This window comes from Carcharodon carcharias, chromosome 9 (assembly GCF_017639515.1).
Source record: "Carcharodon carcharias isolate sCarCar2 chromosome 9, sCarCar2.pri, whole genome shotgun sequence".
Classification (NCBI taxonomy): domain Eukaryota; kingdom Metazoa; phylum Chordata; class Chondrichthyes; order Lamniformes; family Lamnidae; genus Carcharodon; species Carcharodon carcharias.
The window spans coordinates 100636056-100663461 of record NC_054475.1 but is presented as its reverse complement, the minus strand read 5'-3'; the positions used below and the strand labels follow the sequence as shown (position 1 = coordinate 100663461).

The 27406-nt window shown below is 42.3% G+C and overlaps 1 protein-coding gene across 1 annotated transcript in view; it reads left to right on the top strand.

Annotated features, from left to right (window-relative positions):
• The window catches only part of LOC121282171 (endothelin receptor type B-like), a 48979-nt gene that overhangs the window by 9032 nt on the left and 12541 nt on the right, over positions 1–27406 (top strand). Inside the window, exons 2-3 of the mRNA XM_041195715.1 lie at positions 11924–12201; positions 22523–22635. Coding sequence (XP_041051649.1) covers positions 11983–12201; positions 22523–22635 — 332 coding nt within the window. The 5' untranslated portion in view covers positions 11924–11982. The remainder of the gene's footprint in view (positions 1–11923; positions 12202–22522; positions 22636–27406) is intronic.

Below are 27406 nucleotides of genomic sequence, written 5' to 3'. Positions count from 1 at the left end.
GGAGTGAGTCCTCATTGCCCAGGAGTGCTGCTGGGTAAATGATGGGGTGCAGTGCTTTGAGCAGCTTGTGAGGCTGGTGGTGGGATCAGTAAAAGATGTCAGGTGGAGATGTATTCACTGACCTTGACCTCATGCATGAAGTCATCAGAATTTTTTTTATACATTCATTCATGGGAGGTCAGCATCACTGGCAAGACCAGTATTTATTTCCCATCCCGAATTGCCCTTGACAAAGTGGTGGCATGTCACCTTCTTAAACCACTGCAGTCCATGCGGTGCAGGTGTAGGGTAGGAGTTCAAGGATTTTGCCCCAGTGACAGTGAAGGAACAGCAATATAGTTCCAGATCAGTATGGTGTGTGACATGGAGGGAAACTTACAGCTGGTGGTGTTCCCCATCCCTGCTGATCTGTTCTTGTGAGTGATAGAGGTTGCAGGTTTTTACACTGCTATTGAGGGAGGCTTGGCAAGTTGCTGTAGTGCATCTTGCAGATGGTACGCACTGCTGCTATTGTGTGCTGGTGGTGGAGAGAATGAATATTGAAGGTAATGAATGAGGTGTCAGTCAAGTGGGTGGGCAGCTTTGTCCTGGATGGTGTCAAACTTCTTGAGTGTTGTTGGAGCTGCGCTCATCGAGGCAAGTGGGGACTCTTCCATCGCACTCCTGGCTTGTGTCTTGAGGATGGTGGACAGGCTCTGAGGAGTCAGGAAGTGAGTTACTCACCACAGAATTCCCAGCCTCTGACTTGCCCTTGTAGCTACAGTATTTGGTCCAGTTAAGTTTCAGGTCAATGGTGACTCCAAGTATGTTGGTTTTGGGGGATTCATTGATATTAATGCTATTGAATACATGGGGAGATGGTAAGAATCTCTATTGTTGAAAATTGTCATTGCCAGGCACTTGTTTGGCATGAATGTTATTTGCCACTCATCAGCCCAAGCCTGAACATTGTCCAGGTCTTGCTGCATGCAGATGTAAACTGCTTCATTATCTGAATTATAAATAGAACTGAACATTGTGCAGTCATCAGCAAACAACACCACCTCTGAATTTATGACGGAGGAAAGGTCATTGATGAAACAGCTGTAGATGGTTGGGCCGATGATATGGCCCTAAGGAGCTCTTGCAGTGATGTCCTGAAGCTGAGGTGTTTGGCCTCTGACAACTACAAACATCTCCCTTTGTGCTAGGCGTGACTGCAGCCATTGGAGTATTCCCCGATTGCCATTGACTTTAATTTTACTAGGGCTCCATAATGCCACATTTGGTGACAGCATAATGCTGCTTTCATGTCAAAGGCAGATACTCTTACCTCACCCCTGGAATTCAGCTGTTTTCTGCATGTTTAGACCAAGAGGTCAGGAGCTAAGTGGTCCTGTTGGAACCCAAACTTGGCATCAGTGAACAGGCTATTGCTGAGTAAGTGCTGTTCGATAGCATTGTCAACAACATCTCCTATCACTTTGCTAATGATTGAGAGTGGACTAATGGCACAGTAATTGGCTAGATTGGAATAATCCTACTTTTCGTTGACAGGATATATCTGGGCAATTTCCTACATTATCAGGTAGGTCCCAGTTTGCACATTATCAGGTGGCTGTACTGGAATAGTTTGGCTAGGGGCATGGTTAGTTCTGGAGCGTAAGTCTTCAGCGCTACAGCCTGGATGTTGTTGTGGCTCCTTATATCTGCTGTGTCTAGTGCACTTTGCCATTACTTGATATCACGTAGTGTGAAACAAGTTGTCTAAACAGTGACATCTCTGACGCTGTGGATCTCAGGATGTCGAATTGTGTCAACCACTCTGCAATTCTGGCTAACAATGGTTGCAAATGCTTCAGCCTCATCTTTTGCACTGATGAATTGGACTCCGACAGCACTAAGGATGGGTTATTTATGGAGGTTTCTCCTCTGGTTAGTTGTTTAACTATCATTCATGATCCACCATCATTCATGACTGGGTATGGTGGAGCTGCAGATCTTTGATTTGATCAATTGATTGTGGGATCATTTAGTTCTGTCTATGGCGTGCTACTTAGCATGTTGTCCTGTGTTGTAGCTTCACCAGATTAGTATCACATTTTTTAGTATGCCTAGTGCTGCTGGCATGCTGTCCCACACTCCTCAGTGAACCAGGATTGGTCCCCTTGCTTGATGGTCATAGTAGAGTGAGTAGATCATAAGGATATGGATTGTAGTGGAGTACAATTCTACTGCTGTTGATAGTCCAGTGTCTCATGGATGTCCAATTTTGAGCTACTAAAGCTAGGTCTTATCTAAATCTATCCCATTGAGCACAGTGGTAATGCCACAATGGAGAATGTCCTTCAATGTGAAGACAAGACTTTGTCTCCTGGACTGTGTGGTGTCAGTGCTACCAACATTGCCATGGACAATGGATCAGCCACAAGTAATTTCATGAGGAGAAGGTCAAGTAAGTATTTTCCTCATGATGGGTTTTATCACTGCCTGCCACAGGCACAGTCTGTCAGATACGTCCTTCAGAATTCAACCAATTTAGTCAATAGTGGTGCTACTGAGTCACTCTTGGTGATGGACATTGAAGTCCCCCAGAGTACGTTCTGTTCTCTTGCTCCCCTCGATGTCTCTTCCAAGTAACGTTTAATGCGAAGGAGTACTGATACATCAGTTGAGGGTGGACGGTAGTGGTAATCAGCAGGAGGTTCCCTTGCCCATGTTTGACCTGATGCCTTGAGACTTCATGAGGTCTTCTTGGTGTACTGCTCTCAGCTCATCAGGTCTAGACTCTGAGAGTTGACCTCCCTGACCACTTGCTCCTGCTCCCTTCTGAGGATGGTCCTTAAGCTTGCTCGCTCCCCACCCTGGGAATCATGACATGTCCCCTCATGACCACTCCCTGTACAATGTATTCAATGCTGCATCCATCACCCTGGAACTGTCCCTCTGCCCTAGTGTTCCACTTTCCATGTTTTAAATAGCAGCAACATTATTAGGTCATGGATTCATATCTGCACTGAGTAAGCCATTTGGCCCCTTAACTCCATGCTGGCTCTCTGCAGAGTAATCCAGTCTGTGTACCCTAGTCCTTGCATCATCAGCTCAGCTTTGATTTGTCTGGCTTACCTAAACCTGTAATAATCTTGTACAACTCTATCAAATCTCCCCTCAACCTCCTTTGCTCCAAAGAAAATGATCCCAGCTTCTCCAACCTAACTTTGTAACTAAATTCTTTTATTTGTGGAACCATTCTAATAAATCTCCTCTGCACCATCTCAAGGACCCTCACAGTCTTCCTAAAGTCTGGTGACTAGAACTGGACACAATACTCTAGTTGGGACCTAACCAGGACTTTATAGGTTCAGCATAACTTCCCCGTTTTGGTCCTTGATATTTCTATTTATGAAACCTAAGATCCCACATGCTTTTCTAACTACTTTCTCAATGTGTCGTGCCACCTTCAAAGATCTGTTCACATGAATCCTCTGTTCTTGCACACTCTTTGGAACTGTGCCAGTAAGTCGATATTACCTGTCCGTATCCATCCTGCCAAAATGTATCATCTCACATTTCTCTGTATTAAATTCTATCTTCCACTTTTCTGCCCATTTTGCTAATCTATCTATGTCCTGTTGCAGCTTTCTCACTGTTTGCTTCACCTCCAAGTTTGATTTTTTTTATTCATTCACGGGATGTGGGCTTCGCTGGTTGGGCCAGCATTTATTGCCCATTCCTAGCTGCCCTTGAGAAGGTGGTGGTGAGCTGCGTTCTTGAGTCTCTGCCATCCATGTGGTGTAGATACACCCACAGTGCTGTTAGGAATGGAGTTCAGGGATTTTTACCCAGCTACAGTGAAGGGACGGCAATATATTTCCAAGTCAGGATGGTGAGTGACTTGGAGGGGAACTTCCAGGTGATGGTGTTCCCATTTGTCTGCTGCCCTAGTCCTTCTAGGTGGTAGTGGTCATGGGTTTGGAAGGTGCTGTCTAAGGAGCCTTGGTGAATTCCTGCAGTGCATCTTGTAGATAGTACACACTGCCGCTACTGTGCATCGGTGGTGGAAGGAGTGAATGTTTGTGGATGGGGTGCCAATCTAGCGGACTGCTTTGTCCTGGATGGTGTCCAGCTTCCTGATTTGCAGAAGCTGCAGTCATCCAGGCAAGTGGGGAGTATTCCATCACACTTCTGACTTATGCTTTGCAAATGGTGGACAGACTTTGGGGAGTCAGGAGGTGAGTTACTTGTCGCACGATTCCTAGCCTATGACCTGCTCTTGTAGCCACAGTATTTATAAGGCTAGTCCAGTTCAGTTTCTGGTTAATAGTAACCCCAAGGATGTTGACAGCAGGGGATTCAGTGATGGTAATGCCACTGAACATCAGGGGGCGATGGTTGGATTGTCTCTTGTTGGAGATGGTCATTGCTTGACACTTGTGTGGCACGAATGTTACTTGCCACTTGTCAGCCCAAGCCTGGATATTGTCCAGGTCTTGCTACATTTGGACATGGGCTGTTTCAGTATCTGAGGAGTCGTGAATGGTGCTGAACATTGTGCAATCATCAGCAAACATCCCCACTTCTGACCTTACGATGGAAGGAAGGTCATTGATGAAGCAGCTGAAGATGGTTGGGCCAAGGACATTACCCTGAGGAACTCCTGCAATGATGTCCTGGAGCTGAGATAACTGACCTCCAACAATCAAACCATCTTCCTTTGTGCTAGGTATGACTCCAACCAGCGGAGAGTTTCCCCCCTGATTCCCATTGACTCCAGTTTTGCTAGGACTCCTTGAAGCCACACTTGGTCTAATGCTGCCTTGATGTCAAGGGCAGTCACTCTCACCTCGCCTTGGGAGTTCAGCTCTTTTGTCCATTTTTGGACCAAGGCTGTAATGAGATCAGGAGCTGAGTGGTCCTGGTGGAAGACAAGATTGGCGTCAGTAAGCAGGTTATTGCTAAGCAAATGCTGCTTGATAGCACTGTTGATGACACCTTCCATCACTTTACTGATGATGTAGAGTAGACTGCTGGTGCGGTAATTAGCTGGGTTGGATTTGTCCTGCTTTTTGTGTACAGGACATACCTGCGCAATTTTCCACATAGCCAGGTATATGCCAATGTTGTAGCTGCACTGGAAGAGCTTGGTTCGGAGCGCAGCAAGTTCTGGAGCACAAGTCTTCAGTACTATTGCCGGAATATTGTCAGGGCTCATAGCCTTTGCAGTATCCAGTGCCTTCAGCCATTTCTTGATATCACGTGGATTGAATTGAATTATCTGAAGACTGGCAACTGTGATGCTGGGGATCTCCAGAGGAGGCCAAGATGGATCATCCACTTGGCACTTCTGGCTGAAGATTGCTGCAAATGCTCAGTCTTATCTTTTGCACTGATGCGCTGGGCTCCTCCATCATCGAGGATGGGGATATTTGTGGAGCCTCCTCCTCCAGTGAGTTGTTTAATTGTCCACCACTATTCATGACTGGACTGCAGAACTTAGATCTGAACTGTTGGTTGTGGGATCGCTTAGTTCTGTCTATCACTTGCTGCTTCTGCTGTTTGGCATGCCAGTAGTTCTGTGTTTTAGCTTCACCAAGTTGACACCTCATATTTATGTATACCTGGTGCTGCTCCTGGCATGCCCTTCTGAACTCTTCATTGAACCAGTGTTGATCCCTGGCTTGATGGTAATGTTAGAGTGGGGGATATGCCGGGCCATGCAGTCACAGATTGTGTTTGAGTACAATTCTGCCTCTGCTAATGGCCCACAGAGCCTCATGGATGCCCAGTCTTGAGTTGCTAGAGCTGTTTGAAATCTATCCCATTTAGCATGGTGGTAATGCCACATAACACAATGGAGGAATTCCTCAATTTAAAGGCAGGATTTTGTCTCCACAATGACTGTGGTCACTCCTACCAATACTGTCATGGGCAGCTGCATCTGTGGCTGGCAGGTTCGTAAGGATGAGGTCAAGTATGTTTATCCCTCTTGTTGGAACCCTCACCACGTGCCGCAGGCCCAGTCCAGCAGCTATTCTCTGTATTCCAATATCCAAGTTATTTATGTTTCGCAATTAAAAAGCAGTGGTCCTAGCACTGACCCTTGGGGGCCACCATTGTCTACCATCTTCCAGTCTGAAAAACATTTATTTAGCATGACTCACTGGTTAAGCCATTTTTTAAAATCCAAGTTGACATTGACCCTTCTATTCCATGAGCCTCAATTTTGTTAACAAACCTTTTTATGTAATACATTGTACCTTTCTTAAAATTCAACTCGATAACATCAACCACATTCCCCTCATCAACCTTCTCTGTTATTTCATCAAAAGATTAAGTTAGATTAGTCAAACACATTCTGCCTTTTACAATCTATGCTAGTTTTCCTTAATTAACCTCTACAAGTGCCTGTTAATTCAGTCCTTGGTTATTATTTCTAAAATTTTACCCACCACTGTTGTTAAACTATCCAACATGTACAGGAATAGCCTTACACCCTTTCTTAAACAATGGTGCCACACTTGTCACTTTCCAATATTCTGGCACCTCCTCCATATCTAAGAGGGAAGAAAAGAACATCTTGCATTTATATCATGCTTTTCACAGCCACATCTCAAAGTGCTTTAAAGCCATTCAAGTACTTTCGATCTGTTGTAGTGTAGGAAATACGGCAACCATAATGTGATCAACAAGCTACCACAAACAGCAAAGTGATAATGACAAGATAATCTGTTTTTTGTGATTTTGATTGGGGGATAAATATTGGCCAGGGCGTTGGGGATAACACCCTTGCTCTTCTTCGAAATAGTGCTTTTGGGAAGTTTTACACCCACCTGATTAAGTTGACAGGGCCTTGGTTTAGCATTTCTTCTGAAAAACAGCACCTTCGACAGTGCAGTGCTCCCTTAGTACTGCACTGGAGCTTTGATTTTTGTACTCAGAACATGGAATGGGACTTGTGATGCAAAGAGTGCTACCAACTGAGCCAGAGCTGACACTCTAAAGAAGGGTAGATTGGAAGATTATGGCAAGCACTTCCACTATCACCACCTCCACTACCCTTAACAACCTGGGATTGTAAGCCATCCAGGCCGGATGACTTATCCTCTCTAACATAGCCAGCCCTTCCAGTACATCCTGCCTATAAACCTTCACCCCATCCATTGCCTCTACCATCTCTGCTTCTATCGATATTTTGTAAGTATTCTTTTCCTTAGTAAACACCAATAAAAAGTACTCATTAATTATTCTTGCCTTGCTGTATGCTTCTAAGCATATATCCCCTTCTTTTTCCTGAGGAGGACCCATTGCACCTCTTACTATCTGTTTACTAATTACATGCTAATGAAAGATTTTTGGGCTCCCTTTTATGTTAATTGCTATTCTAACTTCATTTTCTCTCTTTGCAGTCTTATTTTCCTCTTCATTTCTCCTTTGGACTTATTGTATTTGGCCTGGTTCTCATTTGAAGAATTCACCTGACATGCACCATACACCCACTATTTGTTTAATCATTTTCTCTTTCTCTCTTGTTATCCAAAGAGGTCTTGATTCCCCAATTTTTTGCCCTTATTGGAATGTTCCTAGCCTGTACCTGAAGCATCTCCTCGATGATCACCCACTGTTTCATTATAGTTCTTCCTGTCAGTCTTTGGTTCCATTTTACCTTAGCTAGATCCCCTTTGATCTCATTGAAGTTAGCCCTCTTCCAAATTGGAAGTTCTACTTTAGATTGTTCCTTGCTCTTCTCCATTACTAATCTAAACTGCATGATATGACGATCACTCTTACCCAAATGTTCCCCTCCAAACACTGGGTCCACTTGGTTCACCTCATTCCTCGAGATCAGATGCAACAATGCCTTCTTCTTAATTGGACCAAGAACATCCTGATCAAGGAAATTCTCTTGAAAACATTTCTGAAATTCCTCCCATCCTTACACTTAATTCTAACATTATCCAAATTGATAGTTTCATTGTTACCACTCTATACTTCTTACACATCTCTGCGATTTTCCTGCAGATTTGCTCTTTATTTCTCTCTCTCACTATTTGGAGGCCTAAAGAATACTTCCAGTAGTGTGATCATATCTTACTTGTTTCACAACTCTAACCAAATGAATTCTGTTCTTGCCCCTCAAGGACTTCCCCTCTTTCTAACACTACAATGTCTTCCCTAATCAGTACCGCCACCCCACCTGCCTTTTAACCTTCCCTATCTTTGAATAATAAGTGCCTAATCCTCAACAGTTTTAAGCCACATTTCCATTATTGTTACTGCATCATATTCCCACATGGCTATTTGCATTTGTATCCCTGCCAACCTTATTCACCACACTTTGTGTGTGAACATACTTGCATATTAAACCTGCCTTTCTTATAGCCCTCCTTAGTCTACTACTATCTAACATGGTACTATATCCTTCTCTATTACTATCCAACACTCTCTCCTTTATGCATGAAGATTTTCCACCTATGTTACAGTGCCTGACCTCGCCTGTCTCAGCTCATCTGCTGTTGTCCATGACCTCATTACCTCAAGACTTGCCTTTTCCAACACACTGCTGGCTGATCTCACATATTGTACCCTCCATAAACTTGAGGTCATCCAAAACTTGGCTGCCTGTGTCTTAACTCACACCAAGTCCTGCTCCCTATTACCCATGTGCTCACTGACCTACATTGGCTCCTCCTGCCCAACAACCCTCTAAGATATCTGCGCTCCTCTAATTCTGACCTCTTGTGCATTCCCAATTATAATTGTTAAGGCATAAATATAAGTTAAATATAAGTTGTTGTTGCTGCTATTCCTTGTTCAACTTCTATATGCTGGTGCCCAACCCCTGCCAATTGAGTGCAGCTTCGCTTTAAGAGGGACGGATCACTTGTAAGAAGAGCTGGCTGGCTGCACTATGTGTAATGAGCACAATGCTGACCAGTCCCATGCTAAGCGCAGAGGCAGCTGTCTGCTCAAAAAGGAAGCCATCAGTGAGGAAGGTGCTTACCCTCATGCTACAATCACAGTAATGAGGTAATCCCCTCATGGTAATCACCTCCACAGAACCGGCACAGGCAGGTTGTGAATCGCAATCCCTGCACCCAGAGAGACAGGCAGACAAATATTTAGGCCAACATTTTATAATACCAAGTACATCAATCCTGATAGAGTTTAATGAATTCTTAATGAGTGAATACCAATAATAACAAAGCAAAAAAGCAAGTAACACCTAGTTTTAAACATTCTGGGAATGACACAGTACTTCTGATTGTGCAACAAATATTCCTTAAAGCAAATATACTATAAGGCAATCCAAAATAATCTATAATATTTTCTAATTCACAAACCTATTTACCTCAAACCCAAGATTATAAAGGTTATTCATAGAATAATATAATCATAGAATGATACAGCAGCGAATGAGGCTATTCAGCCCATCATACTTGTGCTGTCTCTTAGAAAGAGCTAACCTATTAGTCATGCTCAGCTGCTCTCTCCTTATAACCTAACAATTTTCCCCTTCAAATATTTATTTATTCAATTCCCTTTTTAAAGTTACTGTTGAATCCATTATAACAACTCCCTCCTCCATCCCCACCCCCTTTCTGTTTCTTCCCCCTTCCTTTTGTTTTTTACCAATAAATTATAGATTTTTCTTTTTCCCACCTATTTCCATGATTTTTAAATATTTTTAAATCTTTTATGCTGCCCCCACCCCCACTAGAGCTATACCTTGAGTGCCCTACCATCCATTCTTAATTAGCACATTCGTTTAGATATATATCACCAACTTCAACACCTATGTGTTCTTTTGTTCTGTTGTCTGTGACACCTTTTGATGATCTGCTTCTATCACTGCTTGCTTGTCCCTACAACCACACCCCCCCTCCACTTCTCTCCCCCACCCAACCACACCGCCCCCCCCCCAACACACACACACACACACACACACACACACACACACACACCTTAAACCAGCTTATATTTCACCCCTTCCTTGGATTCACCTAGTTCTGTCGAAGGGTCATGAAGACTCGAAACGTCAACTCTTTTCTTCTTCACCAATGCTGCCAGACCTGCTGAGTTTTTCCAGGTAATTCTGTTTTTGTTTTGGATTTCCAGCATCCGCAGTTTTTTGTTTTTATAACAACTCTGTTCATTTTTCTCCTGTATGTAAGCCCTGGTTCTTTATCAATTAACTTGTTTATTTTTTATTTAGATCCCTTTTGTCTCTATCTTCTTGCACCAACTAATAGATGAATGAAAGTTTTTCTTTTCAAAACCATTTAGTCCATAAACAAAACTTGATGGTATGAGGCTTGGCTAGGTGGCTAATACTTTTACTAATTAATCAGAAGGTCATAGGTGAAGACCCGCTCCAGAACTTGAGCACATAATCAATGTTGACACTGATGGAAATGCTGCACTGTTGGAAATGCAGCCTTTCAGATGAGACAAACTAAAGCTCCATTCACTCTCTCTGGTGAATATAAAAATCCATTGGTATTATTCAAAGAAAGGCGGTGGATTTTTCCTGGTGTCCCAATATTTATCCTTCAACCACTATCACTAAAGTCAGATTATTTGGCTAATAAATCATTGCTGTTTATGGGACCTAGCTGTGTGCAAATTGGATGGCATTTTCCTCTACATTACGATCACTACACTTAAAAAGTACATTACCAGCTATAAAGTGTTTTGGGACATCTGGATGCTATGAAAGGTACAAAAATGTAGCTTCTATCCTTTCCTTACTATTAGAGGTGAAGGTAAAAGAGGTGAGGGAAATGTTTCAGGACGAAACTGGGGAAAAAGGAGTTTTAGCTTGACCTTGTTATCCAGCAAACAAGACATCCAGAAGTTGTGAAAGGTTCTAGATAAATACAAATTCTTTTTTAATAGCAAAACACTGCAAGTACCTAATATGAAAAGTACATTCTTAATGTACTCATTGGTTTTAATAATGCAGAGCAGAATTCATTGTCGGTACAAAATGTTAAGAGAAAAATGCACCAGAGCATGAAAGCAAAGTGTGCCAAAAAACTGAATGACCAGAATAAGTTGTATTTCAGACTGAACTAAAAGGCAAAGAAGGCCTACTTTTAATTCACTATTAATAATGGACTGTGGAAGTTACTTAAAAATGAGTGTGGTCAGGAGTGTCTTGCAATTGAATTTTGAAGTCTGTGCTCCAAGAATGAGTTTACAAATTTTAGGAGGAAACAATTGTGAGCTGGCTTTCTTCAAGTCTGTGTCCTCTTCATTTGACCACTACAGTGTGTGGTGGTCTTATCTCCTCAATTAACTTGTTCTACTATCACCACGAGTTAGAAAATTTTCTGAAACTTTATCAGCAAATGTTCAGTACCAACACAGTACAAAATAAGATCATAATTATCGAAAAAGTAAAATGAAACCCAAAATCTCATAGTTTAGGTGAATAGATTTAATACCTTTTATGATTATAGGCAGGTGCTTTTGTCTAGCCCACAAGCACACCTGTGATTACTCTGAGATACACTGCTCTAAAAAAAAGTCCGCAAAATGAAAAAAAATGACAGTGAAAGCGTTATAGCAGAAATATCCCAGTTTCAGATTTTTCTAAAAGTATAAGTTCAAGGTGAAGTAAGTCAATTGTATTTTTTGCGAGATCTTATTTTGTTCTTTGTTCTTCATTTATTTAGTTTCCTGCTGAAGGCAAGAGTTTTTCATCACTGTCATTTAAGTGCAAATCTACCCGTTACTTGTAAATCTGTGCCTGATTCCAATCACTAAATGGCTGTGGCGAACACTGTGATGTTTCTCGCTCTTCTAACCTGTCAGATTGTCATTACTTATGGGCAAGAAGCATCTCCCAAAAATAGTTCTAGTTCAAACTTTATGACAGAAAAATTAAACAGATTTCCTACGCCAAGCCCAGCAAGACCCAAATCTGTGCTGCCGTTTACAGATGGATCTCAGAACACAGCTATCCCTTCAGATGAAACAGCTGGGTCTTCATATCCTCCTATGTGTATAAAACAGACAGAAATACGGCATGCTTTCAAATACATCAATTCTGTGGTCTCCTGTATGATCTTCATGGTGGGAATCATTGGAAATTCCACACTGCTCCGAATCATCTACAAGAACAAATGTATGAGAAATGGACCGAATGTCTTGATCGCCAGTCTTGCCCTGGGAGATCTGCTGTACATCCTGATAGACATCCCAATTACGATATACAAGGTATGACGGATAACAGAGAAGTGGCAAATAGGCTCTACAGAGAACATATCTGGCTCCTTGATGGGTAGGGAGCATAAACAAGCTTTACCATGAGAAGGTTAGACTTCATTGTGTCGATAAGGCTGTATAGACAGGGAATGATGAGATTCTATTAGAAAAGTAGCAGACTGTTCTTTGGGAGGGATGGAAATTGGCATACTGGGATGTGTTTACAAAGAGCCAGGTTTTTTTGTGGAGGGGGAATGATCAAATGCTATAGATGTAAAATAATTAGACTCTAAGGAGGATCTTCTTGGAGGAAGAATTAGACAACTTGAAGGAAGAGAAGGACCAGACCTGATAGAACAGTTAGAATTCGTTGGGAAAAATATTAGCAGGAGGAAGAGAAAGATTATTATTATTTGGAAAGAGGAACAAAAGCCTTTTGGAAAAAATTGTGTTCCTTTATTAGGAAGCAGAAATAAGCAAAATATTAGGGACAGGGTGTAGGCTTGATCAGGGAACAGGAACAGGCTCTATTACACCAACTTGGAGTAAATAAAAGCAAAAAAGTTAGCTACATAAAATACAAGTTGTACATTGTGAATACAAGAGCCATAGGAAAAACTATTTTCCAATGTAACCTAGTCATATATATGAACTACTATTGAAAACAAAATCAGCACATCTGCACAAAATGGTGAGAACAGCAACGTAAGTCAAGTTAGTGGAATTGTGTTGATCTTCAAAGTAGCTGAACAATGGCCAATGGAATATGAAAAGGGCATTCAATCTATCAAGCTAATTTAAGCAGAAACCACTGATTCATTAGAGTTAATTGCTTATGTATCTGTGGAGTCAGCAATAGCTAATACTCAGTTGTTTCCCAGTGGCACTGGCAGTCAACGTATATGTGGACACTATTGATGAATCAGAATTATTGTATGTTTGTAAGGCATTGAGGATTTCAGATAAACACATAATTTGTGATTTCACTCCTGAATGACTCATCATACATTGTTTCCAATTGTTTCTCCCTCTCAGCTGACTTTAACTCTATGTTGTTCCACCCTAGTTCCCCTTCTTATTATTTACATGCTTCTCCATGGTGACATTATCCAGTAACTTGGGATCAGCTTCTACAAGGGTGTTGGTATCACTCAGTTCCACTTTCACTTTGACCTCCCAGGCTATTGCCAATCTCTACAATTGCCTAAGCAATATTAAGATTTGGATGTACCAAAACTTCCTCCAACTAAATACCAGCAAAATGGAACTTACCCTCTTCAGTTTTCATTTACACCTACACACTTCTCCTCTTCACTCCATCAATCTTCACAATTTCCAATTCAGCCTTGGCCCACAGATGCAGAATCATAGTGTTTTTGATTATAAAATCTGGCTTCTTCCCTCATATCCTGTCTCTTTCCCAAATTGTTGTCAAAAATCTACACATCTTTATCACTTGAAGATTTGATCTCTCCAATGCTTTCCTTGCCAGCCTCCCTACTTCCACCATTCATATGGGGGAGGCGATGGTGTAGAGGTATTGTTGCAGGACTAGTAATCCAGAAACCTAGGGTAATATTCTGGGGACCTGGGTTTGAATCCTGCCACAGCAGGTGGTGGAATTTGAATTCAATAAAATTTGGAATTAAAAGCCTGTTTGTTGTAAAAAAAAACCCCACCTCGTTCACTAATGCCCTTAAGGGAAGGAATCTGCTGCCCTTACCTGATCTGGCCTACATGTGACAATGTGATTGACTCTTAACTGCTGTTAAATGAATGGCAATTGCCCTCCTTACTATAACATTTGCTAGTGCCAAAATTGGGAGATCTATCTCACAGACTAGTCAAGCAACAGCCTGAAAAATTCATCCTCATGGAATCATAACTTATAGATAATGTCCCACCACCATCAGAACAGGACAAAGGTGGTGGGAGGGAGTTGCCCTGGGAACCCTTAACATGGACTCCAGACTCCATGACATCTTGCGGCATCAGGCCAAACTTGGGCTCTTGCTGATTATCACATACTGCCCTCCCTCAGCTGATGAAGAATGTACTCTGGAGGTGGACTTCAATGTCCATCACCAAGAGTGGGTTGGTAGCACCACTACTAACTGAATCCTAAAGACATAGCTCCTAGACTGGGTCTGTGGCAGGTGGTGGGGAAAAACATCCTCACCTTCCTGTCCATAATGGTATCACACAGTCATTGTGGAGGCAAAGTCCCGCCTTCACATGGTTGTGTGGCAATACCACTGTGCTAAATGGGATAGATTTCAAACAGATCTAGCAACCCAAGACTGGGCGTCCACGAGGCAGTGTGGGCCATCAGCAGCAGCAGACTTGTACTCAAACACAATCTGTAACCTTATGGCCCAGCATATCTACCATTACCATCAAGCCAAATGATCAACCCTGGTTCAATGAAGAGTGCAGGAGGGAATGCCAGGAGCAGCCCCAGGCATACTTAAAAATGAGGTGTCAACCTGGTGAAGCTATAAAACAGGACTACTTGCATGTCAAACTGCATAAGCAGCAAGTGAATAGACAGGGCTAAGCAATCCCACAAACAATAAATCAGATCTGAGCTCTGCAGTCCAGTCATGAATGGTGGTGGACAATTAAACAACTCACCGGAGGAGGAGGCTCCACAAATATCCCCATCTTCGATGATGGAGGAGCCCAGCACAGCAGTGCAAAGATAAGATTTCAGGATTAAGGATTCACAACAATCTTCAGCCAGAAGTGCCAATTGGATGATCCATCTCAGCCTCCTCCAGAGGTCCCCAGCATCACAGATGCCAGTCGTAAGACAATTCAATTCACTCCACATGATATCAAGAAACAGCTGAAGGCATTGGATAGTGCAAAGGCTATGGGTCCTGACAATATTCCGGCAATAGTACTGAAGACTTGTGCTCCAGAACTTGCCGTGCCCCGAGCCAAGCTGTTCCAGTGCAGCTACAACACTGAACATAACCGGCTATGTGGAAAATTGCCCAAGTATGTCCTGTAAACAAAAAGCAGGACAAATCCAACCTGGCCAATTACTGCCCCATCAGTCTACTCTCAATCATCAGTAATGTAATGGAAGGGGTCATCACCAGTGGTATCAAGCGGCACTTGCTTAGCAATAAGCTGCTCACTGATGCCCAGTTTGGGTTCTGCCAGGGCCACTCAGCTCCTGACCTCATTTCAGCCTTGGTTCAAACCTGGACAAAAGAGCTGAACTCCCAAGGCGAGTTGAGAGTGGTTGCCCTTGACATCAAGGCAGCATTTGACCAAGGAGCCCTAACAAAACTGGAGTCAATGGGAATAAGGGGGGAAACTCTCTGCTGGTTGGAGTCACACCTAGCACAAAGGAAGATGGTTGTGGTTGTTGGAGATCAGTCATCTCAGCTCCAGGACAACACTGCAGGAGTTCCTCAGGGTAGTGTTCTCGGCCCAACCATCTTCAGCTGCTTCATCAATGACCTTCCTTCCATCATTAGGTCAGAAGTGGGGATGTTCGCTGATGATTACACAATGTTCAGCACCATTCACGACTCCTCAGATACTGAAGCAGTCCATGTCCGAATGCAGCAAGACCTGGACAACATCCAGGCTTGGGCTGACAAGTGGCAAGTAACATTCACACCACACAAGTGTCAAGCCATGACCATCTCCAACAAGAGAGAATCCAACCATCACTCCCTGATGTTCAATGGCAATACCATCACTGAATCCCCCACTATCAACATCCTTGGGGTTACTATTGACCAGAAACTGAGCTGGAGAAGCCATAAATACTGTGGCTACAAGAGCAGGTCAGAGGCTAGGAATCGTGCGACAAGTAACTCACCTCCTGACTCCACAAAGCCTGTCCACCATCTACAAGGCACAAGTCAAGAGTGTGATGGAATACTCCCCACTTGCCTGGATGACTGCAGCTCCTAGAACACTGAAGAAGCTGGGCACTTTCCAGGATAAAGCAGCCCACTTGATTGGCACCACATCCACAAACATTCACTCCCTCCACCACCAACGCACAGAAGTAGCAGTGTGTACTATCTACAAGATGCACTGCAGGAACTCACCAAGGCTCCTTGGACAGCACCTTCCAAACCCACGACCACTACCACCTAGAAGGACAAGGGCAGCAGATACATGGGAACACCACCACCTGGAAGTTCCCCTCCCAGTCACTCAACATCCTGACTTGGAAATATATTGCCATTCCTTCACTGTCGCTGGGTCAAAATTGTGGAATTCCTTCCTAACCACACCGTGGGTGTACCTATGCCACATGGACTGCAGCAGTTCAAGAAGGCAGCTCATCACCACCTTCTCAAGGGCAACTAAGGGTGGGCAATAAATGCTGGCCCAGCCAGCGAAGCCCACATCCTGTGAATGAATATTAAAAAAAACATAATTCATCAAAGTGCCACAATTCATGGCCCAACACATACTAAAACAGATATATGCTCTCATCCTTCACTGGCTTTCCATGCCCCAGAGAAAGTATATTAAAATCTTTTTTCTTCAAATCTTCCTATGACCTCTTTCACTATTATTGTGATCCTTTCCAGCTGTATATTCCTGTGCATATCCGCTGACGTAGGGTTACTCCTACTACCCCATCCTTCTGCATCACTCCTTCAGCAAATATACCTCCACCTTCCAGAACTCCTTCCCATCATACATCTGTCTTGTCACCTCCCTGAGTTTACAAACACCCACTAAAGACTCTTCAGTCATGTTTTTGCCTCAAGGACAAAAAAAAAGAAAATTTCATTTGATTTCTCAAGACTTTCTAGTCAAGGAAAAAACTGGTAAACCTCATCATTCTGATAATTAAACTATTCCAAGGGATTTTGTCAGATGTTCCTCACAAATTAATATTGACTATCAAAGCCAGAATAATCTCTGTTCCAGTTATAATACTCTCTCTGAAGAGAATCTAGAGTCTTTGTTGATCATGCCTCTGGGGTGCAACACTAAGGACACTTTCCTCATTCCTAAATAAATTATTTGTCTTTCCCTATTTCTCTCTGAAGAGCATCTAGAGTCTTTGTTGATCATGCCTCTAGGGTGCAACACTAAAGACCCTTTCCCCATTCCTAAATAAATTATTTGTCTTTCCCTATTTTATTGTTCCCTACATCTCTTACCCAAAGCTGGAATGTAGAAGAATGAGAGGTGATCTCATTGCAACATGTAGGATTCTGAGGGAGCTTGACAGGGTAGATGCTGAGAGGATGTTTCCCCACGTACAGAAATCTAGAACTAGAGGGCACAGTTTCAAAATAACTGGTCTCCCAATTTAAGACAGAGATGAGAAGGAATTTCTTCTCTCAAAGGGTCGTTAGTGTTTGGAATTCTCTCCCCTCGCGAGCAGTGGAGGCTGGGTCATTAACTATATCCAAGGCCGATTTAGACAGATTTTTGATTGACAAGGGAGACAAGGGTTATGGGGGGCAGGCAGGAAAGTGGAGTTAAGGCCACATCAGATCAGCCATGATCTTATTGAATTGTGGAGCAGATTTGAGGGGCACAATGTTATATTTCCACATGGTAATTTGTGCCTGTAACTCATCAATCTTATTTATCATGCCTCATGCATTCACATGCATGCACAGTAACCCTGATTTAGGCTTCATTACTCTCTCCCTTACTCGCACCCCATGTGTTAACTTACTGTTCCTTTTACTAATGCTATCTATCTTTCCCAGTATTCTATGCACCTTGGTATTCCTCCCTGATATTGTCTCTTTGTTACAACACTCCTGCCAAGTTAGTTTATAACATCCCCAACAGCACTAGAAAAACAGCTTGCAGGGAATTCAGTCCTGTCTGGCCCGAAATGGCCCCATCTCCCCCAGAGCCAGTCTCAATGTCTGAAGAATCTAAAGTCCGCTCTCCTGCGTCATCTTTCCAGCCACGCATTCATCTGCTTTATCCTCCTATTTCTATACTCGCTTGCATGTGGTAGTGGGAGTAATCCAGAGATTATTCCTTTAGAGGCCGTACTTGCTCATTTCCTGCCTAGCTCCCTAAATTCTGACTACAGGATCATATCACACTTTTTGCCTATGTTGTTCATATCAATGTGGACCACAATTGCAGCCGTTCAGTGACATCATTGACCTTGCACCAGAGAGGCAACACACTATCCTGGGTTCACATCTGCAGCCGCAGAAATGCCTATCTACCCTAACTATCAAATCACCTATCAGTATTGCTCTTCCAGATTTCCTTGTAATCCTTGTGCAGCTGAGCCATGAGGATCAGATGAACCATCACTCTCATCAGTATTCAGACCTTCTACTGGTTGGAGAGTGGGGTGTAATCACAGCACTCCTGCATTACCTGCCCATTCCTTTTTGACTGTATAGTGGTCATTCCCTCTCTTCCTGCATGCACTTAGGCTGGGGGTTGTATTATCTATAAACCTGCTATCCATGAAACTCCCAACCTCGCGGATGTGCCAGAGTGACATCAGCTGCTGCTCAAGTTCTGAAACCCAGAGCTCAAGCTGCTGTAACTGAATACACTTCCTGCACAAATGCTTATCCAGGACACAGAAAGCATCCTGGAGTTTCCACATAGAACAGAAAGTGCATTCTAGGGGTCACAGCAGCTGTGCCATTTCTTTATTTATTAGTTAACCTTGCTACTGCTAATAAACCTTAATGATATTAATAAACCTTACTAATACTGATAATTCCTACTAATATTTAATACACATTAATAGTAGTAATAAATTTTACTTAAAAATAAAATATGTTACTACTTATTATTATCATTTTTAATTTGCCAGTTGTTTAGAATCAGTCACTAAGCAACAATATTCACTGCCCAATCAAATTACAACTTTCCTGTAATGTCACCTCGATTTTTGTTTCCAAATGAGGTTCCAACTGTCCATAGGCTCCACAGTGGCTAACGCCACTGCTCAGTGAACTCTAACCCCACTGCTCAGTAAACTCTAACCCCTCAGCTCTCTGAACTCTCATTGCTTTTCTAACCCCACTGTTCTCTGAACTCTCATCATTTTTCTAACCCCACTGCTCTCTGAAATCTCATCCCTTTTTAACCCACCGCTCTCTGAAATCTCATCCCTTTTTAACCCACTGCTCTCTGAACTTTCATCACTTTTCTAACCCCACTGCTCTCTGAACTCTCATCATTTTTCTTACCCCACTGCTCTCTGAACTCGCATTGTTTTCCTAACCCCACTTCTCTCTGAACTCTCATCACTTTTCTAACTCCACTGCTCTCTGAACTCTCATCATTTTTCTAACCCCACTGCTCTCTGAACTCTCATCATGTTTCTAACCCCACTGCTCTCTGAACTCTCATCACTTTTCTAACCCCACTGTTCTCTGAAATCTCATCACTTTTCTAACCCCACTGCTCTCTGAACTCTCATCGCTTTTCTAACCCCACTGCTCTCTGAACTCTCATCATTTTTCTTACCCCACTGCTCTGAACTCGCATTGCTTTTCTAACCCCACTGCTCTCTGAACTCTCATCGCTTTTCTAACCCCACTGCTCTCTGAACTCTCATCACTTTTCTAACCCCACTGCTCTCTGAACTCTCATCACTTTTCTAACCTCACTGCTCTCTGAACTCTCATCACTTTTCTAACCCCACTGCTCTCTGAACTCGCATTGCTTTTCTAACCCCACTGCTCTCTGAACTCTCATCACTTTTCTAACCCCACTGCTCTCTGAACTCTCATCACTTTTCTAACTCCACTGCTCTCTGAACTCGCATTGCTTTTCTAACTCCACTGCTCTCTGAACTCGCATTGCTTTTCTAACCCCACTGCTCTCTGAACTCTCATCACTTTTCTAACCCCACTGCTCTCTGAACTCTCATTGTTTTCCTAACCTCACTGTTCTCTGAACTCTCATCGTTTTTCTAACCCCACTGCTCTCTGAACTCTCATCACTTTTTAACCCACTGCTCTCTGAAATCTCATCCCTTTTTAACCCACTGTTCTCTGAAATCTCATCCCTTTTTAACCCACTACTCTCTGAACTTTCATCACTTTTCTAACCCCACTGCTCTCTGAATTCTCATTTTTCTTACCCTACTGCTCTGAACTCGCATTGTTTTCCTAACCCCACTGCTCTCTGAACTCTCATCACTTTTCTAACCCCACTGCTCTCTGAACTCTCATTTTTCTTACCCTACTGCTCTGAACTCGCATTGCTTTTCTAACCCCACTGCTCTGAACTCGCATTGTTTTCCTAACCCCACTGCTCTCTGAACTCTCTTCGTTTTTCTAACCCCACTGCTCTCTGAAATCTCATCCCTTTTTAACCCACTGCTCTCTGAACTTTCATCACTTTTCTAACCCCACTGCTCTCTGAACTCTCATCACTTTTCTAACTCCACTGCTCTCTGAACTCTCATCGCTTTTCTGGCCCCTCTGCTCACTGACCTCTTGTTCCTCTTATGGCCCTGAACTCCCACTGAGCTTTCGCCACTTTTCTGGACCCTTACTCTCTTGAACTTTCACTGATTTTATGGCCCCCACCTATTGCAATTTCCAGGTGTGGTGCTCATCACCACTATGTCTTCATCAACTATGTCCTCATGCCCCAGGGTTGACATTATCTATTTCTTGCACAGCCTACTATGGCAATAAGAGTTTTTTTCTATTGAATGGAACAAACGAGATTCATGACAATGATATACTTTTGCTTTTATTAGGACCCACCATCTCCACTGCTTGTTTTTTAAAAAATATTATTTGCCCATTTTAGATTACAAAGTAACTGCAATTTGACCAACACTAAGTCCAAGCTGTTTCTCTTAGCACTGATATTAACCATTTGAGTGGGTATCATTGATACATTTCTGTAGGAAGTTGCTGCATATAGGATGGTTCATCCTAAAATGTCAAAGGAAATTTTGGAAACTGAAATGTAATGACATGACTAAACAGTTACAAAGGCCCACGTCTTGTCAAATGGGTCATATGTTGAAAAATAGCTATAAAATGCATTGAAACAAAATTAAATAATTTTAAATAATGTAATATTTCAAATTTTTTTAAAATTGAGTATAATTTAATTAATTCACTCCCAAATCATATAAACTGGAGAACAATCTAATCTGCGGTACTGGAAGATTTTACCAACCCCATGCTTTGTGAGCAGATTACCTTCCTGGGACCTCCTGCCATACAGCTCTTTACTGTTCGGAGATTTTTTTTCCTTATATATCATACATAGAAAATTCTGGTTATGGATATAGCTTACCAATTGACACTTTCCTTGTGGGAATTCCACATAAGGCATCTCCACTGAAGAGTAAATTCATTTGATTGTCCTTCCATCCAACCTGGGGTGCAGTTCCTTATCCTTCAGCTCTCAGGGCAATTCAGCCAAGACTGAGAATTTTATAATTTGTGGGAATAAAACAATATTTTTCATAAATCAGCCTGGTATCACTGGAAGTGGCTCAGTGTCATGCTTTGTTTTGTAATGTTTCTGTGAAGCACCTTGGGACATTTCATTACATTAAAGGTGCTATATAAATATAAGTTATTGTTCTGTTAATGTCTTAATAGCATTAATTTTTGGTTTAAATGGCTACTGGCTGTAGAATATTATGGGACAAAATTTTTCATGCACTTATGACTGTTTATTCATCATAAAAAAATTGAACCTTTTTTCCCATTATTATATGATTCTGTCCTCATCCATGGTTCATTACTCTAGACTCAACTATTCTAATGCACTCCTGGCTGGTCCTTCATGTTCTACACTCCAAAAACATGAGGTCATCCAAAACTCTGCCGCCTGCATCTTAACTCGCAGCCAGTCCCCTTCCCCTATTCACTGCTGAGCTCGCTGACCCACATTGGTTCCCGGTCATGCAACATCTTGATTTTAAAATTCTCACCCTTGCTTTCAAATCCCTCCAAGGCATTGCCCCTTTTTTTCTCTGTAATGTTCTCCTACCCACATCCCTCCGTGATATCTGCGCTCCTCTAATTCTGGCCTCTTGTGCATTCTCAATTATAATTGCTCCACCATTGGTGGCCGTGCCTTCAGTAGCCTAGGCCCCAATTTCTGGAATTCTCTCCCTAAACTTTTCTGCCTCTCAACCTTGCTTTCCTCCTTTCAGACACTTCTTAAAAGCTATCTCTTTGACCAAGCTTTTGGTCATCTGATCTAATATCTCCTTATGTGGTTCAGTGTCATACTTTGTTTTATAATGCTCCTGTGAAGTATCTTGTGATGTTTCATTACATTAAAGGTGCTATATAAATATAAGCTATAGTTGTTTTAATGTCTTAGTAGCATTCAATTTCTTTTTTTTTGTTTTAAATAGCTATTGGCTGTAGACTGGCCGTTTGGCGTTGAAATATGCAAGCTTGTACCATTTATCCAAAAGGCATCCGTTGGTATCACAGTCCTCAGTCTGTGTGCACTGAGTATTGACAGGTAAAGAAGCTCTCAGACACTATTATTTTATTTTGACCTTGTTCAAACAGTTAACTAGTGGAAGAAGCAGTTATTACTGTGGTGATCACAGCAATCAACAGACAGTTTATTACTGAATTAAATTAAATAGCTAGCTGCCAATATACCATTTGGCAAAAAGATAGTATATTGAACAAAATCTCTACCTGGATTAAGTAGCTACTCTTAACTCCAGATATTAGTCCTATCTGTTTGGGATAAGGGCAAAATATTTATGTATTTTCCCTGAATATATTATAATTGTTGGCCTTAGTCAAGACACTGTGCTCATTACCAAATGTACCAGGCTACTGGTCCATCTCAGCATCAATAAGATAAAGCATCTGTGCTTAAACTCAATGCCAGGTTTACTTTTAATTTCCTAAAACCAAATGTTAGAAGTGTTCTTTGTAAATAGCATACTCTCCATTCTTTACAAAGTTCTCTAAAAATACAGTAAAGGATATTGCTTGATTTTCTTTGATGGTGTGAATGTATTTGTGTACATTATGACAATATTCCAGTCAACAGCCATTTGCAAAATAATATTATGTTCCAACGTGCATATTTCCTTTAAAAAAAGGTAATGAAAACTAAATTTGCAATCCATAACAAGCCATCATGGTGAGTAAATGATATCATCCTTGTTAAGTATGGACTAAGGATTTGCTCTGATCTCCTGACTGCCAGCTGGCTTGATCATACTCAGATGTCATAACTTAATAGTACATATTGTATTATGCATGGAGGCATTTCTTACACTATAAAAACATGGTGATTTGTGTCTTCAACATTGACCTTAAAGTGGCATTATTTCTATGCCAGGTTCAAGCCCGGAAAAGTCAGATGCCACAAAAACCATCACAACCACAATGAAAGTGTTCCCATTGCAATCTATCACAGCACAAATTTCCTAAGCTTATGCTATATAAATGTGTCTGTGTATTTATGTGATTATATTCACTCACCATTATCTGTGTTTGTATGGATATGTGGGCTAACTGCCAAATATAATGGTTAACTGTACGTATAAAAGCAAACCATTTACCTGTAGCATGCACATAATAGTGCAAAAAGCACAGACAATTGATGGACTAGCTGGTCTTTTCCTGCCTGTCAACTTTGAATTTTCATATGAGGCCACGTGGTTATTGTGGATGAATTTTCAGTATTGCTCAGTGTGTGTAACATACTTAGCGTGAAATAATCATCCCAATTCGACACCATATACCAATCAAATCTCTCAAAAAACACACAAAACGGGCAGCTTTTCAATTTTTAGTCTGTTTTTTCCAACTTAACTACAGTATTTTATGAAAACCCTTTTCCTCAGTCTACCCCCAATCTGCCCAATCTAACCTCTGTGTCTAACCTAACTGGCTGCCTTCCCAACTATCCTATACCAAATGACAGCATTGCTGCAATGCCTCCCTATCTAACTATCTCCTGCCTGACTTTAAAACAAAAAATGTGTTGCACTTTCGGCATATGTACATGTGAGGAGATAGATGGCTTATGTTATGCCCTGAGGCCCAATTAGAACTTTCACTCTCTTATACCAGATGGTGAGTCTTTGGAATCAGATGAACTAATGTAAATTAGCCTAATCCTAGAATAATTGTTGCAAAGTGAGGTGAAAGTGCAGCTGAGGGATAAAAGTGAAATCTTGTAACTCAAAGTTAGGAAGACTTGGGGCTGATCACCCTCTTATTGAGCTCAGCAATCATAACATGAGGTTTCTCGCAGACTTCACAACATCATGAATGTTGTCTGTAAGCATGTTTCTCTCGAATAAATCTTTTACTGTAAGACTCCACATTTGGAAACCTCATTGCCCTTAAGAAGGTGGTGGTGAGGCACCTCCCTGAACTTCTGCAGTTCATATAGTGAAGTGATTTTGACACAGCGGCAATGAAGGAACAGGAATATAGGCCTGAATTTTCACCATGAAGGAGAAGGTGTCTGGCTTATCCAAAATGGCGCCAGAGGCCCAAATCTGGAAGTCCCGTCCCCAAACGCTGGGGCAGGAAGGTTGAATTGGGGTGGGTTGTAGTTTGCACATCTGTGGTTCATCAAGGCAGCTGCACTTCTGGGTACTGGGTGAATTGACATGGAGGATGTAAGAGCAAAGGATGATGGGTGGGGGACATAGGTTGGCATGAGCTGGCACTAAGTTCGCATGGGGTGATAAAGGGCCATGGGGTGTTTTTTTTAATTCATTCACAAGATGTGGGCTTCACTGGCTGGGCCAGCATTTATTGCCCATCTCCACTTGCTCTTGAGAAGGTGGCGGTGAGCTGCCTTCTTGAACCGCTGCAGTCTATGTGGTGTAGGTATACCCACAGTGCTGTTAGGAAGGGAATTCCAGAATTTTGACTCAGCAACAGTGATCTGGAGGAGAATTTCCAGGTGGTGGTGTTCCCATCTATCTGCTGCCCTTGTCCTTCTAGATGGCAGTAGTCGTGGGTTTGGAAGGTGCTGTCTAAAGAGCCTTGGTGGATTCCTGCAGTGCATCTTGTAGATGGTACACACTGCTGCTACCGTGCGTCGATGGTGGAAGGAGTGAGTGTTTGGGGATGTGGTGCCAGTCAAGCGGGCTGCTTTGTCCTGAATGGTGTCCAGCTTCTTCAGTGTTGTGGGAGCTGCACTCACCCAGGCAAGTGGGGAATATTTCATTACAGTCCTGACTTGTGCCTTGTAGATGATGGACAGGCTTTGGGGAGTCAGGAGATGAGTTACTCATCACACGATTCCTAGCCTCTGACCTGCTCTTGTAGCCACAGTATTTATATGACTAGTCCAGTTCAGTTTCTGGTCAATGGTAACCCCCATGATTTGATAGTGGGAGATTCAGTGATAGTAATGCCATTGAACATCAAGGAGCAATGGTTGGATTCTCTCTTGTTGGAGATGATCATTGCCTGGTACTTGTGTGGCACAAATACTTACCACTTGTCAGCCCAAGTCTGGATATTGACCAGGTCTTGCTTCATTTGGATATGTACTGCTTCAGTATCTGCAGAGTCATGACTGGTGCTGAACGTTGTGCAATCATCAGCGAACATCCCCATAAGAAGGTAGAAGGCCATAAGATGGCATAGAGGCATGAGGAGCCATGCGAGGTGGTTGGTGGGGCACCTATTGGCATAGAAGTATGAGCAGCTATGTGGGGTGGGCAGAGGGCCATATATTGGCATGGAGGGTATGAGGGGCCTTTGGAGGATTGGTGGAGAAGCATAGGTTTGCATGGATGGTATGAGGGGATATGGGGGTGTGTAGCTGGCATGAATGGCATGTGTTAGCATGTATTGGACATGGGGGCTGTGTGGGGAGGGGTAAGGGCTGAACGAATGGTTTTTGTTTTATTACTTTTTTGAAGCTAGGACAAAGTCACAAATCACCGAAGTGGCCTTTCGCACAGCCCACCTTTGAACTCTTTCCTGGGGCAGTGAGCTTGACTCCAGTTATCACCCCCCTGGAACCAAAGGGCAATTTCTCCCAAGTCGCACCTGCAGAGTCAGGAAATTTCTGATTCTGTGCTCCCAACCCTGGAGAGAAAATTCAGACCCATGACCCTGCTGCCCTCATTTGTATTGAAGGTAGAGGTTGCAGGCTTGGGAGGTGGTATCAAGGAAGCCTTGGCAAGTTGGTACAGTGCAACTTGTAGCTGGTACACACTGCTGTCACTGTGTGCCAATGGGGGATGATGCAGTTGGTAAAGCTGAGTTATTTAAAATTCCCAGAAGGAAACTCTAAAACACTGTCATAACCTATAATTTTAAGTGTTATGTTTGAGATGTAACTCTAAATTCAGGAATCAGACCACCTGTTCTCGAGGATATACATTAAACTAATTGAAACATTTTATTAATTTACACAGGTTAAAATACACATGTCTACAAATTACTACTGTCATAACTTTTAACAAATCCCCAAACTAATCTCCATTAAGGCAACTGTAACCCATAGACTTAACTAGACACCAGGCAAAGCATTTTCACCTTACACATTCAAAATGAGGTTCTTTTCACTCTGGAGCCAGCTGGAGGCTTATAGCTGCCTCTGCTCTGCACACCTGAAAGCTACTGAAGTTATACCTACCACCACTGATTAAATCAAATTCACATTGTCTCACCAGTGTCTTTGAACTTTATCTTTTAACAATGAAACACCATTCATTGTACCAATTTCATTAGTAATATAAACAAATTGCTTGGTAGCTGCAAGAAAGGTGTCAAATTTTCACCCCACTTCTTGAATGCTCTATTCAAAAAATGCAAACACACTCTACCTCTCTGTTTACATATCAAAGCACCCAGAATAGCTGACTTTAATCTAATTAAAATACACCTACAGACCTCTATTTAAAAGAAAAATATTTTCAAAAATAATATATACATTAATAGCTTCATGACAGATGGGCTGTTTTATCCTGGATGGTATCAAGCTTCTTAAATGTTGTTGGAGCTGTACTCATCCAGGCAAGTGTAGAATATTCCATCACACTCCTAACTTGTGCCTTGTAGGTAGTGGACAGGCTTTGGGGAGTCAGGAGGTGAGTGACTCACCACAAAAACTGAACTTCTGCACCTGTAGCCATTTATGTGGCAGGTTCAGGTAAGTTTATGATCAGTGTTAACTCCCAGGGTGTTATGCTGAGGGATTTTGCAATGCTAAAAGTGGTTGAATATCAAGAAGAGGTGATTGGAGATGGTCATTGGTACAATTGGTCTGTGATATAATTGATACTTGT